This window comes from Macaca fascicularis, chromosome 8 (assembly GCF_037993035.2).
Source record: "Macaca fascicularis isolate 582-1 chromosome 8, T2T-MFA8v1.1".
Classification (NCBI taxonomy): Eukaryota; Metazoa; Chordata; class Mammalia; order Primates; family Cercopithecidae; genus Macaca; species Macaca fascicularis.
The window spans coordinates 133,666,237-133,683,534 of record NC_088382.1 but is presented as its reverse complement, the minus strand read 5'-3'; the positions used below and the strand labels follow the sequence as shown (position 1 = coordinate 133,683,534).

General features: G+C 42.2%; 1 protein-coding gene across 1 annotated transcript in view; it reads right to left on the bottom strand.

The window, feature by feature from the left end:
• FER1L6 (fer-1 like family member 6) overlaps positions 1–17,298 on the bottom strand; it is a 213,514-nt gene that overhangs the window by 78,558 nt on the left and 117,658 nt on the right. The window contains exons 18-20 of the mRNA XM_005564037.5: positions 17,095–17,247; positions 4,871–5,048; positions 318–442 (exon numbers count right to left, since the gene is read on the bottom strand). Of these exons, the coding sequence (XP_005564094.3) occupies positions 318–442; positions 4,871–5,048; positions 17,095–17,247 (456 nt within the window). The remainder of the gene's footprint in view (positions 1–317; positions 443–4,870; positions 5,049–17,094; positions 17,248–17,298) is intronic.

Sequence of the window (17,298 nt, the reverse complement as noted above, 5' to 3'; positions counted from 1 at the left end):
TCATTTGCTCCTTCCCCACTGCACATTGCCTTGTGCCTGGCACTTCAGCCTTCTCCTCCTCACTCCTCTTTTTCTCCCAGCCTTCCTTCACCTCAGGGACTTGCATTCTTTGCCCTAGGACAATGATCACAGTGAAACAATAGACCTTCCCCCACGTAAGTCCTTGTGGGCACATATTCCCTTTTCAGTATGAAACATCTACACACCCAGAGATGCAGGTATTTGCAACATGTCCCCATTGTTTCTTTCCTGGGCTCTTCTGTGGGTCAGTTGCAGGCTGCAGGAAAGAAGCAGGCTGTCTTGGTTACCCTGGTTACCTTTGTTGTCTGGCAGTGAGAAAGGAACGTGACTTTGGCAAAAGGGTCTGAAAGTCCATTGCTGTCAGCCGCGATGAGGCTCCGGGCTTGGTACATGTGAGCTCTCAGCTGAAAAACATGCTGTTCTGTGGACAAATCATGGAAGGGGGCAGGTGTTAGTGGGGTTTTCAAGAACAGTGTGTACACATGTGTGTCTGCATGTGATGTCCATCTACGTATCCACAGACAGACAAAAGAAGACCACCAAAAACATCCACCCTCCTCTGAGACAAGAATGGAAGCCCTGAAGAAAAGGAAGAAGTGATATTTACAGGGTACTTTGAACCCAGGCATCTTCACCAGGTTATGTGTCTTATTCTTCACTAAAACCCTGAGAAACAGCACGATCTCCATTTTATAGATGAGGAAAAATGGCACACAACAAGGTTAAAAGACTTTCTAAAGTTTGCATAATTAACCATGCCAGAGCCTAGATTTTATTTCTGATTCTAAAATCTTTTTCTCTTTCTAAAATACCACATTTTACTCTCTAATAATTCTGTTTCTACAGGCATGAGTGTGTGCACATGTGTTCATGTGGGCATGTGTGTGTGTGTGTGTGTGTGTGTGTGTGCAAGGGACTGCTCCACATAGTTTTCACTTCAACAAACACAACATATGTCTCAAGTCATCCATTCACTCATTTTCCATTCAGCCAGGGTCATTTTGAGCACCTAGTGCGTACAGTCGTGATCTCTGAGGATTCTGTGGTAACTAAGAGAGTCCCTGCCCTTGGGGAGCTCCTGAGAGAAGGCAGAAGGTAAGACAAGCACCCACATCACAGTGGCAGAGGGCCAGGGATAAGTGTTCTGTGAGAATGCTGGCAAGGGACAGGGGGACAAAGGGCAGGAGTGAGCACACCCTGTGCCTGGATAGGAGGCAGAGAGAAGGCCTCAGGTTGGGGCAGCTCAGGGTTCAGTGGGGAAACCTCAAGTAACAGTTGAGTTCATCACAGTCCTTGGTCCATGGTACTTTCTGATCACTGCCCCTTGCAGGGTACCTCTTGGTTTTTATATTCACTTATCCCTTTTTACTTCTCTACCCACTCCCATTTCCCGCACTCTCCCAAAGCCACTGTGTTCAGTGTGTCTGTTTTTGTGCTGACTTGGGGAGTGGTATACAGAAACTCTTGTGCACTAATATGAATAACTCTACTTAGTTAAAGTAAGGGTACAAATACCCTGTGAATTCCCCCGCCCGCCACAATGCGATCCCTAGACTTACCTCACACAGGTCCATATGGGGACTTGTACATGGCTACGAACCCTTATTAGTGTGTCTTTATTTCCTTATTTGTAAAATGGAGGAAATAATAGTTCCTCATAGGGTTATTGAAGGGAACCGAAAGGCTGAGAATGGTGCCTGGCCCATGGGAAGAACTCTAAAAGTGGGGTGAAGATGCTGGAGTGCTGTTACTCTTGCTCACTGCAATGTGACCTGTGGGGAGCACCTGGAAGCAACCTGCATGTCCATCACTGTGGTAGTGCCCAGGAAAAATGTCAGGGAGTTTGGGAAAGCAGTTAGAGGCAATGGATTAGAGGTACACTTGGCAAAATGGATGGATCTCACGAATCTAAGTGCTTATAAATGAGAAAAAAAAAAAAAAGCATGAGATAGGAGACACAGTACTATTCATGTAAAATGAGAATATGTGCACACAAAGGAATCATTCATATTTGCCAAAGCACACTCGAAGAAAAAGGGGTAGACCATAGTGGAGGTGGTGCTGCCCTTAGAGCAGAGCCCCTAAAGGTTGGTAACATTTGAGAGGCAGGGATGGAGGTGCCAAGACACTGGAGCAGGATGAGTCAAGACAGGGGCAAAAACACCAGGCTACATGGGGCAAGAATGTAGTCCAGAGTGTCTACAGTCTAGGGACACAGACATCTGTAGTCATATCATGGAGGACCTATGAGGCTTGAACGAGGCAACAAGGAGCTCTTGAAAGTCTGTGCACAGGAGCTGGTGCTAGCAGAGCAAAGCTCCAGGACGATAAAACTGAGTCAAGCTAGCCATGGACAGAAGAGGTGTCGGGGAAGGAAACCAACAGGGAGACAACACTGCCCCCTCTAGGCCAGAAGTTTAAGGGCCAGAGCTTATGCACTGGTAGAGGGGATGGAAATGAGGGGGTGGGACAGATATGACAGTCCTGGGTGCTATAGGCCTTGAGCCCTGATTGGCACGGTGAGGAGGGACAGGAAGGGCAGGGGGTGCCAAAGACAACTCCTTACTATATTATCTTGAGGCTCACACATGTTTCTGTCCCTCCACCCTATGCCACTGTCTGGTTGCATGGGGACCAATATGGAACCTGAGAACATAGCAAACATATCAGACCCACTCTAATCCTGCAAAGGATTTGGAAACTTGAGCCCTGCACACCTCCAGTTAAGTCCGGTATTTGCAGTGGAAGTTCTCCACACTCTGTCAAGGCAGGGGGAACCAGAGAAGTGATTCCTTTGGACTCAATTCTAAGTCCTCCCTCTGTCCCCACTGCCACATACACCAATAAACCCTCACATGACAGGCTGGGCCCTGCTGGCAAGGGAGCCCCTTAAAATGGCAACAGTAAACGATGGAAATGATGCCATCAGCAGATGGCACAGGGATTTCCCGACAGGAGTGTTTCTAGAGATGGCCCACGTGTTCCTTAGCATGCTACATCGTTTGGCAAATTTCTCTGCTGAGAGTGAACTTGGAAATGGTTCACTCGATGAAAATGTTCACCAGCTGCCCCTGAAATGGCTAACCCTGTAATTTAGCAGACCACCCAATGGCAGCCACACAAGCTATGCCCTACACAACTCCAGGGAGCACCATTTACTCAGTGTAGGTTTTCATTTTTCTGAAACCTTGGGTCTTACTAGTTATGTTCCTGGGACTAATCTAGTCACCCTCCTCACACTTTATTGGTACCCCTCTTATGCTATGGCTTGCTTTTTACTTGTGGTTATGAGAGATGTGTCTGTTATCCCCACTTGAGGGCCGGAATCACCTCTCACTCATCTCCATGTCACCCACTAGTTTTTCCACCATGCCTTCCATATATGGGTGCAAACTAATTATTTGCTGAATGGGTATTTTCTGGAGCACAAAATTCTCCAGTAGGTGTGGAAGGCAGCCAAAGCCACCAATGCCAGTGCACGGCAGGAGAAGTTTATTAGGTCACTCTACGAACACACACTGCAGAGGATCAGAAGCATTGGGAAAAGTCTTTCCTCTGAATTGTTAGTAGCTGGGATAGCAATCACATCTAGGTCCTTGGGTCTCTAGAGATAATCTATAAAAATAGGAAGCCAAGTTAGCTTCCTATTTTTTCCTATCAAGTTAATGTGGATGTTTTTTACCCAAAGATGAAAACTCTCTCAAGGTATGGTGGAAGACAGTAGAAAGAAAGTAGGGTTTGGAGACCTTTTATTTTCCCCCATCCTTTACTAGCTGTGTGATCTTGGGCAATTTCTAAGCATCTTTGATACATAACTGTCTTCATCTGTAAGATGAAGAGTCTTCCCAGGGTTGATTTGAGAAATCAATGAGATCTGATGCATCAAGTGTAAGGCACAATGCTTGGCATCTGGTATTATGCATTTTCCAAAAAGACAATGCTCTTATGCATTTATATCGAGCATGGAAACCATGAGCTGAACTATTAGATATGTATTTCCAGAACCTTGTATTCTCTGACTATTGAGCAACTTTGACTCCACTGGTAGTCTAGGTTCAACCAACATCAGAGGAGCCTTGGGCCACAGAGGAGACTTGACTGTATAGACAGTTCTCCAGTGTTTCCAACACTGGCTCAACCCAAAACTCAACTTCAGCAGAAATGAAGGTAAAACTGCAGGCTGCTTGATCTGAACTCAGCAGCAAGAGATAACATAAATGAAAGTAATTTGGAAGCAGAAAGTCAAATGCAATTGTAATGAATATTTATAATAAAATTCAAAAATGTATTAAAACATAAACATGATGGCACTTACAGAAAATAACTACATAGAAAGGATTCCATAAAGCATGCTGAATTTTAAAAGCAGCCGAGCCAAGAACCAAGCTGGAGAAATATGAGTGAACCTACTGATACCAGTTTCCACTGGGTTACTACTAGGAAATGTGAATATCTGCTGTTGATAGGTAAAAATCCCCATGCCACATGAAAGTAAAATCTGCCTTAATTCCACAGATCATGTAAGCACAAGAACTTACTGACATTCTGACATTTTTTTGTTTAAAACGCAAACTCAACCTACATAATCTGCCTACAAAGAAACTCAAATTACTTCCTCTCTATTAACAGAGAAACATAAGTGTTTATTCCAGATGCGTTTAATGATTTTATTCTTTTTAGATGGGACATTGAAAGGTAAGGTAGAACACTTAGGAACTGCACTAAAGAAGGCCAATAAGTTGGCCCTAAAATAATGTGCAAAAAACTCATGCATGCTGCCCTCCTTATTATCTTTTCAGAAGCCCACCTGAGACCTCGAATGACCCTCTTTGCCCAGTGGGGACCCTACCTTGGTAGAGGAGGTTGGATGGGGGGTGATTGGCGCCAGCCCCTTTGGAGGACGTTTCTGCTTCATAGCCTACTGGCAAGTTGTCCAAGATGGCACTGGCATGCTTGATGGAGCCCAGCCACAGGTACACGTCGACTTTTGCTTGCACAGACCAACCAGCCGGTCGTTTTCCAGGCGGCTGGAGAAAGGTTACAAAAAAGACTGACTTGTTAGGAGGAGATAATTATAGGCGTCCCCTTTTGAGAAAAGAGGTCCTTCCTGGAGACACACCCAGAAGTATGTTCAGAGAGCAGTTCTCAAAAGCTCCTCTTAAATCCAAATAAAAGCAATGTCCCCAGTTGCCTTGATGCACAACTCCAGATCTCCAGAGGAAGATACAGGTTTAGTGGGACCTAAAGCTTAAACCTGCACTGTGATAAGCTCTTCCAAGCTGTGGGTCATTTCAACTTAATAGGTAGTAGGTATGTTTATCACCACCATTTGATAAATGTGGAAACACAGGCTCAGAGAGATAAAGTAAGTTGCCTATGATGCTCAGGTTTTAAGTGACAGACACAAAAGTGAAAAATAAAAGAGAGTCCACTTTTAGACTCTAGACTCTGAACCCCATAGCTTGACTATCACTCTGAGCTGAAATCTTCTTCCTGGAACTTCCAACTGTCTGGGGTTCCAACCTGACTTTTTACCTCTTTGCTTCATTTAGAAGAATCCTAGTACTTCTTCCATAAGTCAGGACTCTATGGCTTGGAAGAACCTACCTGGCCTGCCATGCGCTTTCTCTCTGGCTAAACAACTTCACCCCTCCCTCAGGCAGTGTGGTCTCAGATTCCCTTACTGCTCTGCTCTCTCTCTTTTGAATGTGCCCAGATTTGTATTTTTATTTATGTTTGCTTTAATTTCTATGTTTATGTCTGTATTAGTGTGGGTAGTATGAGTATCATAGGAAGTGTGTGCATGTCCACATGTATGTGTGTACATATGCCTGTGTGCACATATGCCTGTGTGTGCATGTAGTTATGTATATGTGTGTATATGCCTGCATGGGGGTGCATGTATTCTCAGAATCTGAAGACAAAATGTAGGCAGTGTGGCTCCTTTATTTTTCAGTCACCAGGATAAAGGTACTCCCTTACCCCTCTAAATAGTCCCAGGCCCCAGTCTTGGCTGTTGCCAGCAAGGCCATCATTCTAAGAGTAACCTATGGCACTTAACTGCTACCTCTCAATATGTTGTCAACCCTTCTTCTAAGTTCCTCTTCCTGGTGTTTCTTAGAATTTCCTGTCAGTAATTTTCTTTTTTTTCTTTCTTTTTTTTTTTTTTTAACATCACTTCCTTTCCATTGAGGGTCACAAAATCCTATTATGAAAGGCCACAACTCGCTCTGTCAATTTCCAAGGACCCCATGGAGAGCCTCTGAATCTGAAATTGAACATGGCTGTATGCCTTTCTATTGTGCTCTGCGGGTTCCACAAATGGATTTTGAGCAACTCAGCTTAGCAACTACTGCCAGTGCTGCTAGGCCCTTGCTGAGGGAGTGGGGCCAGAAGACTTGGTCCTGGCCCTCCCTCCAGGGCTCACAAAGAGGCCACTCCACTTGGCCACTTAGCTTCACCTACTCAAATGCAAAGAGAGAAAGTGCTGAGGAAGCAGAGAAGTAGCAGCAGTGATTTCCATCCTTCCTTTGAGATTCAAATATTTAGCTGGGCTTTAATGGGCACTTTGGAGTTGGATCCCAGAAAGAGAGGAAAGTGCATGAACAAAGATTTGGGTAATATGAGCTAATATTTAGCAAGTGCTTACTCTGTGCCAGGAATGATGCTAAGAGCTTTCAGGCAAGAAGTCACAACCACTGATCATGAGAGCTAGACAGAGAATGACACAGATGAAGCTGAAGAATCCTGCTTAGTATATGGACGAGCTGGGACTGTATTCTTTAAGCAGTAGGATGCCAGTATTTGTTGAGCTCAAAAAACAAATAAGTTTATTTTGTTGTTGGTAAAGGCAACCACTCTACAACCTGTAATTTACAAAATTATAATAAGACAAATAATCCTTGACTCATCAATTATCTAATAATAATAGCCAAAATGTATTGAGGAATACATTTGTTCAATAAAATTAATATGTATTGAAAGCCTAAGATTATTTTCCTATAATAAAAGCAATCCCTCTGCCATTTGTAGACATCACTAAGACATCGATTCATAAAGAAAGGAATTTTTGTCTGTTGCTTCACTGCCATGTCCCCAGTGCCTAAAAGTGTTCTTGGCACCCAGGAAGCATGTGGTAAATGTATGTTGAGTGAATATCCTTTATTTACTTTTCTAACAATAATAATATTTAACAGATGTTGAGCAATTATATTGTTTCAGGCCCTGGTCTAATGTTTCTCTCTTCACACCGAATGTTCTATTGCCTGCCAGCTATCACCAAATCATAGGTTATCGGGGTTAGAGCCCAGACTCTCAGTCAATGCTCCTCACACACTGCTATGAGCACATGGATTGCCAGGGCATCTGGTTAAAATGCACACTCAAATTCAGCTGGTCTCTGGGACAGTTTGACAATCTGATTTCTCCTCATGGACACTAATCCTGGGGTCTACAGATCTCAGTTTTAACTATTTGAGTGGCAATGCTCTTAACCTAGTGTGCTACATTGCCCTAAGCAAAGCAAATCTGAGATTCTGCAGGGTTTTCTTTTCTTTTTATCCCCGTCCTGCCCTGCCCCCATAGAGTCTTGCTCTGTCACCCAAGCTGGAGTGATGTGGTGCAATCTCAGCTCACTACAAACTCTGCCTCCTAGGCTCAAGCCATCCTCCCACCTCAGCCTCCCAAGTAGCTTGGACCATGAGCAGGCACACCCCCATACCTGGATAGTTTTTGTATTTATTGATTTTTGGGGGGTAGAGATGGGGTTTCCCCATGTTACCTAGGGTCATCTCAAACTCCTGGACTAAAGCAATCTACCCCCTTCGGCTTCCCGAAGTGCCAGGATTACAGGCAAGAGACACTGAGCCTGGGCCTGTGTTTCTTTTCTTTTCTTTTCTTTTTTTTTTTTTTTTTTGAGACAGAGTCTTGCTCTGTCACCCAGGCTAGAGTACAGTGGTACAATCTCAGCTCACTGTAGCCTCTGCCTCCAGGGTTCAAGTGATTCTCATGTCTTAGCCTCCCAAGTACCTGAGATTGCAGACGCATGCCACCACACCCAGATAATTTTTGGATTTTTAGTAGAGATGGGGTTTCACCATGTTGGCCAGGCTGTTCTTGAACTCCTGACCTCAGGTGATGCACCCACCTCGGCCTCCCAAAGTGCTGGGATTACAGGCGTGAGCCACCATGCCAGGTTGGCCTTGTGTTTCTTAAAGTAAAACAAAACAATGACAAAAAACATCATTCATTTCTACTGCTGCTAAACAACATGTGTGCATTTAAACTCGTGGTTAAAACCAAAGACTCAGCTAACGTCTTGGGAAAATGTTCCATAAAGACCATTGCTGCACTCCTAAAGTTAGCAGCTTGTACATTTTTTAAAAAATATACGCAAGTTGGAATTGCTGGCAAGATGATGCAGAGTGTCTCACTTAAGTATCTAAGTTGGATTCATTCAACATTATTGAGCACCTTCCCAGGTGCTTTCAGGAACAGAATCCCATTTTTAATTTCACGTGTACTTTCAGCCTGGTTACATGTCTGCCCCTGCCTTCCCTCGACTGGGGCTCAGAAAACAATACCCCCAAATGAAGGCCTCAGAAGCAAAAGTGTTTCTCTGACCTTCTCCTGCCCTCCTCTCTCTCAGTCCCATTCGCCCCCAGGTTAGCCATAGAAACTAGAATCTCTCTTCCCTCGTGCAGGTCACAGACACCAGAACCCCATTTCCCAAAAGCCAGCTATAAAACCTAAAAATATGACTCTAACTTTCCCTCTGCCTTTCTATGTAAAAATTGGCCGTAAAGAAATTATCTGACCTACCTTGTCTAACTGTAGCCCATTCCAGAGAGGGTTCTACCCCACACCCAGAAAGAGAGAATGCTATAGACAGGCCAAGAAGTAGCTAGGCAGACAGACCTTGCTGGGTTTCCCAGCTCAGTCCACTAGCATTAGATTATACCATTTTTATTGAATCATATTTCTATATGTCCATCCATACTTTGTTGAGCCTAACCATAAAAATGGATGATTTCCCCCTATTTTTGGATCTTCCTTCTAAAGGCTCCCATATATTAATGTGTATATTTAATATATACATTAAATAAATTTGTAAGCCTTTTCTCCTATTAATCTACCTTTTGTGAATTGATTTTTCAGCAAAGCTTCAGAGCGACAAGGGAAAGCTCTCCCTTGGCTCCTACACCAGCTTCCCCACTCTCCTGCCCCTGTCATGTGCCCCTGACTGACCACAGCCAGGTATTTCCCTTTGAGAATAGCATGGAAAGGTAGGAAAAAAGAAAACACAACAGAGAAAAACAATTAAGAATACAAAAATATATCAAGAAGCTGTGATCATCCATATATAAATATTGCATGAGACAAAATGCTAAAGTCTCAGTCTCCCCTGTGCCTCCCCGACTTCCCACGGGGTCCTGGTGCAAGACAACCAGCTCAAAAGGAAGAGGAAGCTTGGCAAGTGAGAGAAAAGAGAGAGAGAGGTAGTAACTCACATGAACTGTGTTGCAGTTGGTCAGTATTAGCAAGAGTGAGGTTTGTTTATGTGGTAGAGGTTTTACTCTGTGGCAGGACAGAGAAAGGTGCTTTTTAGCCATCACTTCCTGCTGCATCCTAGGAAAAGCTAGATGGAAAGCTGGAACCTGGAGAACAGGAGATGGACTCCCTGTTGTGGAGAGAAGGTAGGATAGGGATGGCAAAGGGAGTGAGAAGGAGTGGACTCAGCACAGAGCTAACCCCAGGAGAAGAGGAAGGTTGAGCGCCACCCTCTGGGCTCTGAGAGCATCTAGCTCCTTCCTTAGGAAGGGTTTCCTTTTGGTGATAAATTTCCATTTCCACATTTCCAGCCCTCAGGAGCACAGTGGGGATAAGACTAAAAGGAAAGGATCCTAAACTTTTGAGTGGTGTGTTGGGCTGAGTTCTGCAAATTCTGTTCCATCATTTTTAGTAGCATTGTGAGTATGTTTAAATTAGAGAAAAAGAAAGATCATGCAACCCAGGACCGCAAAACCTTCATTGCTGTTACTGATCAATCATTATTTAGCCATGTGACACAGATGAGGCACTTTGTTTCTTGTATTAATAGTTCTCAAACAGGGCCTTTAGGAAGAGAAGTTTCCTAAAACTTACAAATACTATTCTGGATGCATAAGCTTGACAAATGTGGGCTTAAAAAGTTAAAGATGTTTCACATAGTACTGGTACCAAAACAGACATATAGACCAATGGAACAGAATAGAGACCTCAGAAATAACACCACACGTCTACAACCATCTGATCTTTGACAGACCTGATAAAAACAAGCAATGGGGAAAGGATCCCCTATTTAATAAATGGTGCTGGGAAAAATGCAGAAAACTGATACTGGACCCCTTCCTTACACCTTATACAAAAATTAACTCAAGATGGATTAAAGACTTAAATGTAAAACCCAAAACCATAAAAACCCTAGAGGAAAACCTAGGCAATACCATTCAGGTCATAGGCATGAGCAAATATTTTATGATGAAATCACCAAAAGCAACTGCAACCAATGCAGAAATAGACAAATGAGGTCTAATTAAACTAAAGAGCTTCTACAAAGCAAAAGAAACTATCAGAGCGAATGGGTAATCTACAGAATGGGATAAAATGTTTGTAATCTATCCATCTGACAAAGGGCTAATATCCAGAATCTACAAAGAGCTTAAACAAATTTACAAGAAAAAATCAAACAACCCCATCAAAAAGTGGGCAAATGACATAAACGGACACTTCTCAAAAGAAGACATTTATGCAGCCAACAAAGATGAAAAAAGCTTAACATCACTGAAGTTTAAAATTCAAAACCACAATGAGATACCATCTCACACCAGTCAGAAAGGCAATTATAAAAAAGTCAAGAAACAACAGATGCTGGCAAGGCTGTGGAGAAATAGGAACACTGTTGGTGGAAGTGTCAATTAGTTCAACCATTGTGGAAGACAGTGTGGTGATTCCTCAAGGATCTAGAACCAGAAATACCATTTGACCCAGCAATCTCACTACTGGCTATACACCCAAAGGATTATAAATCATTCTACTATAAAGAGATATGCACAGTATGTTTACTGTGGCACTGTTCACAATAGTAAAGACACGGAACTAACCCAAATGCTCATCGATGATAGACTGGATAAAGAATATGTGGCACATATACACCATGGAATACTATGCAGCCATAAAAAAAATGAGATCATGTCCTTTGCAGGGGTATGGATGAAGCTGGAAGCCATCATTCTCAGCAAGCTAACACAGGAACAGAAAACCAAACACTGCATGTTCTCATTCATAAGTGGGAGTTGAACAATGAGAACACATGGACATAGGGAGGAGAACATCACACACCAAGGCCTGTCAGGGGGTGGGGGACAAGGGGAGGGAGGCCATTAGAACAAATACCTAATGCACGCAGGGCTTAAAACCTAGGTGACAGGTCGATAGGTGCGGCAAACCACCATGGCACACGTTAACCTATGTAATGAATCTGTACATTATACACATGTATCCCGGAACTTAAAGTAAAATAAAATATAAAAAAAGTTAAAGATGTTTCCCAACTGCAGAACTTCTTGGAACCTTCCACTGGTTAATGGGCACTGTGAAACTGCAAGAGTTTCCAAGGTTACAACTGCAACTTCTTAAAAGCATTTGAACATGGAACATTTACAGAGCCACTCAAAGAACAGTAGCTCCACAGAATAAAGCTTGAGGAAACTTTAGCTTAGAGAGTATAGAGATTTATATTCTATGTTCCCCCCCAGCCCCCGCCCACCTTCACTTCCTATTTCCCAGCTAAAAAATTGGAGTGAGTGGCAGATGAGGGAATACTCAGTGTCCCTGGTGCTGCCTTTGTTTTTTCTGGTCTTGCCCATTCAGTGAAGAGAAAGGGGCATGAAGAGAGATGGTGGGTGAGAAGGGACTTAAAGTCAGGAGTGAAAATCAAAACAGAAATGAAAATTGTCTTACAGAATCATCTTATCAAGATATTTTATCAAATTCATATGACTGGATTCAACAAGATCCAGAAAGCTGCTGCCCAGAGCAATTCCAATGGCAGAAGGAAAATACAAATAAAGAAATAAGCTAAGGCCTACAGAAGAAGATAATATTCAGATGATGAATGCTCCACGGCAAAAGTTCTGCATTTTCAACTCTTCTAACCTCTGACTTTATTTGACAGCTGTTCTTTGTTCTAATTTTAAATAGTGCCAGGATACATCAAAATATTTAGAAGTGAGTAACTTTATACCACCTTTCTAGTATTTTTAGCACAGGGCCTTCTGAAGTGATTTGCTATTTTTAAGATAAATATTTCTTGCCTCCTTAGCATTCTTTGAATGGAGAAAGTGAAAGAAAATTCTTGGTAATTGTGGTGAATGACTTGGGTGGAAAACTTTGTTTTTCAGTTATAGTTTTACTGGAGTGGGTTTAAAAGCCATTTTAGGCCAGGCACAATGGCTCACATCTATAATCTCAGTGCTTTGGGAGTCCAAGGAAGGCAGAAGAATTACTTGAGGCCAGGAGTTTGAGATAAGCCTGGGTTACTTAGTAAGATCCCATCTCTATGAGAAATAAAAATTAGCCAGATGTGGTGGCACATCCCTGTAGACCTAGTTATTCAGGAGGCTGAGGTGAGAGGATTGCTTGAGCCTAGAAGTTCAAGGCTGCAGTGAGCTGTGATTTTACCACTGCACCCCAGACTTGGCAACAGAGTAAGATGCTGTCTCTAAAACAAAATCATTTTACATACATGACAGAAAATAACACAGAGAGCCTCAAACAACTCGCTGGATATGAGGGGGACGTAATTACAGCAACGTCCTCTGGGAATGTGGATGTCTAGTTGTTCGAATGCTAGCATTTATTGAGTGATTATTCTGTGAGGCACAACTACATGTTATTTACTTGCATTTATTCACTTGTTCCTCACAACAATCTCCATTTCATGAATGAAAAATAGGATGAACATTTTTTATCCGTTTGAAGGTTGAAGAATATTAAGTTGCCCAAGGTCATACAACTAGTATATATTGGCTCTGGAATTCTGTTATGGGTTTAATTGTGGTACCACAAAATTTATATGTTGAAGTTCTAACCCCCAAAACCCAAAATATGACTTTATTTGGAAGTAGGGTCAATGTAGACATAATTAGTTAAGTTAAAATTACATTGTACTGCAGTAGGGTAGGTCCCTAATCCCATATGACTGGAGTCATAAAAAGAAGGTCAGATGAAGGGATAGACACAGAGGAAGAATGTCATATGGAGATTGGCGCCATTCTAGTAAAAGCCGTGCAACCAACCAGAAGCTAGAGGAGAGGCCTGGAACATGTTCCTCCCTAACACCTTCAAGGGAACATAGCCCTGCCAACACCTTGACCTAGGACTTCTAACCTTTAGAACCATGAGATAATACGTTTCTGTTGTTTAAGCCTGTCAGTTTATGCTACTTTGTTACAGTAGCCCTAGTGATCTCATACAAATTCCAGCCCAAATTCACCTTATTTCAAAGCCCATGCTTTAAACCATTATCCCACACTGCCTCTCATGCTTAATAGGGCCCTTCTGTCTGCACCATTGAACGATCACATCTACAGTAAACTCTTGAGATTGGACGGCACTTAGAGGCTATTTGATTTAGCTGCCTGCTGCCATGTTTGTATCAAATAGTTGCCTAGGGTGTGCTAACACCTCTAAGGATGAGGAATGCATTATGGACTTCCATTTAGGAGACTATTTCCCTGTAATGTCTTTGTAGGGCCTGATTTTTACCTGCTGGGTCTCTCTCTCCCCTATACCTCCCCTCCATCTATGTACTAGCTCCTAAAACACTGAAACTACTCTCTCGTGCTGTCAAATCTTCTCAGCTAAGAATTGCTATCTCTTTACCTGTTCCTCTATGGCATGCTTTTGAACCTTTTCTCCCTCCTTGAGTTAGTAAAGGAATGATTATTATATAGCAAGAAACCAGAACTGATATTGGGAGGACAGTCAGCTATGGGTTAGGAAAAGTTAATCAGTTAATTTGTACTCTTGTCAGCTGCTGGTGGGGGTAAAGACTTTGGACACATTTTCCTCTTATTCATTGATTTCTACTTACTGGGATAAAAATGTATTTGTAGGGGAGGTAAAATACCCAGGGCCTCCAAGCAAAGCTCAAATCTTGAGTTAGAGACAGTAGAATCTGTCCAGAGATACACGTCTTTAAGGGCCCACCCAGAAGGCATCTGGGGACTCTGTCTTGATGAAGGGTGAGGGACCCTCAAGTGGAAAATTTTATATTTTTACAATTTAAAGTCACAAGGAATCCTGAACTAGCTGTTCTGTCCTTCTTATAGTTTTCTTTGAAGCTATTTTAAAATACAGATTAACTCATGTGAGAAGATGCCATGGACAAATTACACAAGTGAAAAGGTAGTGAGGAAACTGATAGAAAAACGTTTATTCTAAGAAATCATAGATGACACAAACAAATGCAAATACCTCCAATGCTCATGGATTGGAAGAATCAATATCATGAAAATAAACATACTTCCCCAAACAATCAACAGATTCAATGCCCTTCCTATCAAAATACCCACATCATTTTTTGCAGAATTAGAAAAAACTATCCTAAAATTCATACAGAGCCAAAAGAGAGCCCAAATTGCCAAAGCAATCCTAAGCAAAAAGAACAAATCTAGAGGCATCACATTACCTAACTTCAAATTATACAAGGCTATAGTTACCAAAACAACATGGTACTGGTATAAAAGTAGATATATAGGCCAGTAGAATAGAATAGAGAACCTAGAAATGAAGTCAAATATTTATAACCAATTGATCTTCAGCAAAGCATACAAAAACACAAATTGGAGAAAGGATGCCTTATCAATAAATGGTACTGGGGAAACAAGATAGCCACATGTAGAAGAATGAACCTGGATCTCTATATCTTTTTGTTTGTTTGTTTGTTTTGTTTTTTTGAGACGGAGTCTCGCTCTGTCACCCAGGCTGGAGTGCAGTGGCATGATCTCGGCTCACTGTAAGCTCCGCCTCCCGGGTTCACGCCATTCTCCGGCCTCAGCCTCCCAAGTAGCTGGGACTACAGGCGCCCGCCACCACGCCCGGCTACTTTTTCTTATTTTTTAGTAGAGACGGGATTTCACTGTGTTAGCCAGGATGGTCTCGATCTCCTGACCTCGTGATCCGCCCGTCTCAGCCTCCCAAAGTGCTGGGATTATAGGCTTGAGCCACCGCGCCCGGCCTGGATCTCTATTTCTCACCAGATACAAAAAATTAACTCAAGATGGATTAAAGACTTAAATCTGAGACCTGAAACCATAAAACCTCTAGAAGAAAACCTAGAAAAAAACTCTTCTGGCAAAGAATTTATGACTAAGACACCAAAAACAAATGCAAAAAAAAAATAAAAATAAAAATAAATGATACCTAATTAAACTAAAAAGCTTCTGCACAGCCAAAGAATCATCAGAGTAAACAGAAACCTACAGAATGGAAGGAAAGATTTGCAAATTATGCGTCCTATAAAGGACTAATATCCAGAATCTACAAGGAACTCAAACAAATCAACATGAAAAAAATAATTCCATTAAAAAGTGGGTAAAAGACATGAATAAATATCTCCCCAAAGAAGATATACAAATGGCCAAGAAACATATGAAAAAAATGCTGAGCATCACTAATCATCAGGGAAATGCAAATTAAAACAATGATTGAGATACCACATTACCCCAGCCAGAATGGCCATTATTAAAAAGTCAAAAAACAGTAGATGTTGGCATGGATGCAGCTAAAAAGGAACGCTTTTATACTGCTGATGGGACTGTAAATTAGCACAACCTCTATGGAAAACAGTATAGAGATTTCCCAAAGAACTAAAAGTAGATCTAGTATTCAACCCAGCAAGCCCACTAACTGGGTATCTACCCAAAGAAAAAGTTTAAAAAGGTACCAGCATGTATATGTTGTGGCACAATTCAAAATTGCAAAGGTATGGAATCAACAACCTAAGTGTCCATCACCTGACGACTGGATTAAGAAAATGTGATATATATACACCATAGAATACTACTCAGCCATAAAAAAAAGAATGAAATAATGTCTTTTGCAGCAACTTGAATAGAGCTGGAGGCCATTATTTATTCTAAGTAACTCAAGAATGGAAAACCAAATACTGTATGTTCTCACTTATATGCAGGAACTAAGCTATGGGTATGAAAAGTCATACAGAATGGTATAATGGACACTGAAAACTCAGAAAGGGGGAGGGTAGGATGGGGATGAGGGACAAAAAACTACCTATTCATACATTGTACACTACTCAGGTGACAGTTGCACTGAAATTCTGGATTTCACCACTATTCAACTTATCCATGTAATCACAAACCACTTGTACCCCTAAAGCTATTGAAATTGAAAAAAAAAAAAAATGGCCAGGAACAGTGGCTCATGCTTGTAATCCCAGCACTCGGGGAGGCTGAGGCAGGTGGATCACGAGGTCAGGAATTTGAGACCAGCCTGGCCAACATAGTGAAACCTCATCTCTACTAAAAATACAAAAAATTAGCTGGGCTTGGTGGCGGGCATCTGTAATCCCAGCTCCTTGGAAGGCTGAGGCAGGGGAACACTTGAATCTGGGAGGCAGAGGTTGCAGTGAGCCGAGGTCACACCACTGCACTCCAGTCCTGGTGACAGTGCAAGACACCATCATCTCGGGGAGGAAAAAAAAAAAACCCTTAAGGTTAATTGTTATTACTACTAGCAATCAAAAAGGTAAAAATTAAAGTAACCCATTAGATTAAAAAAGAAACTTACGTGTGTCTGGTGATGTAACAGTTAAAAAATTTGAAAGAATTCCACCTAAAAGTGGTCTACTGAATTGCAATTTGAACCAAGAGACACCAAGGTGTTTTAGTTATCCTCCTACCTTTGAAAGCACTGGGGAACGGTGAGAGCCATGGACACACACTAGAAAGTCTGAGCCACCCTAGAGAAACAGAAATCTCCCTTCTTTTAGTTACAATACTGTACACTTACTTTGAGGAAGTGAGTTTTGATCTTGCCGCAGTGTTTGCCCATCTGCCCTGTGACCGGGGAATAGAGGAGGTCTTTGGAGGCGATGCGGGCGTAGGCCACTCTCCTGTTGTTGCTGAGCATCCAGATGAAAACATCAGGGATGGTGTGCTGGGGCTGTAGGAGTGGGATTTGAAAGGTTGGTACCGAACAAATGCACTTGCAGAG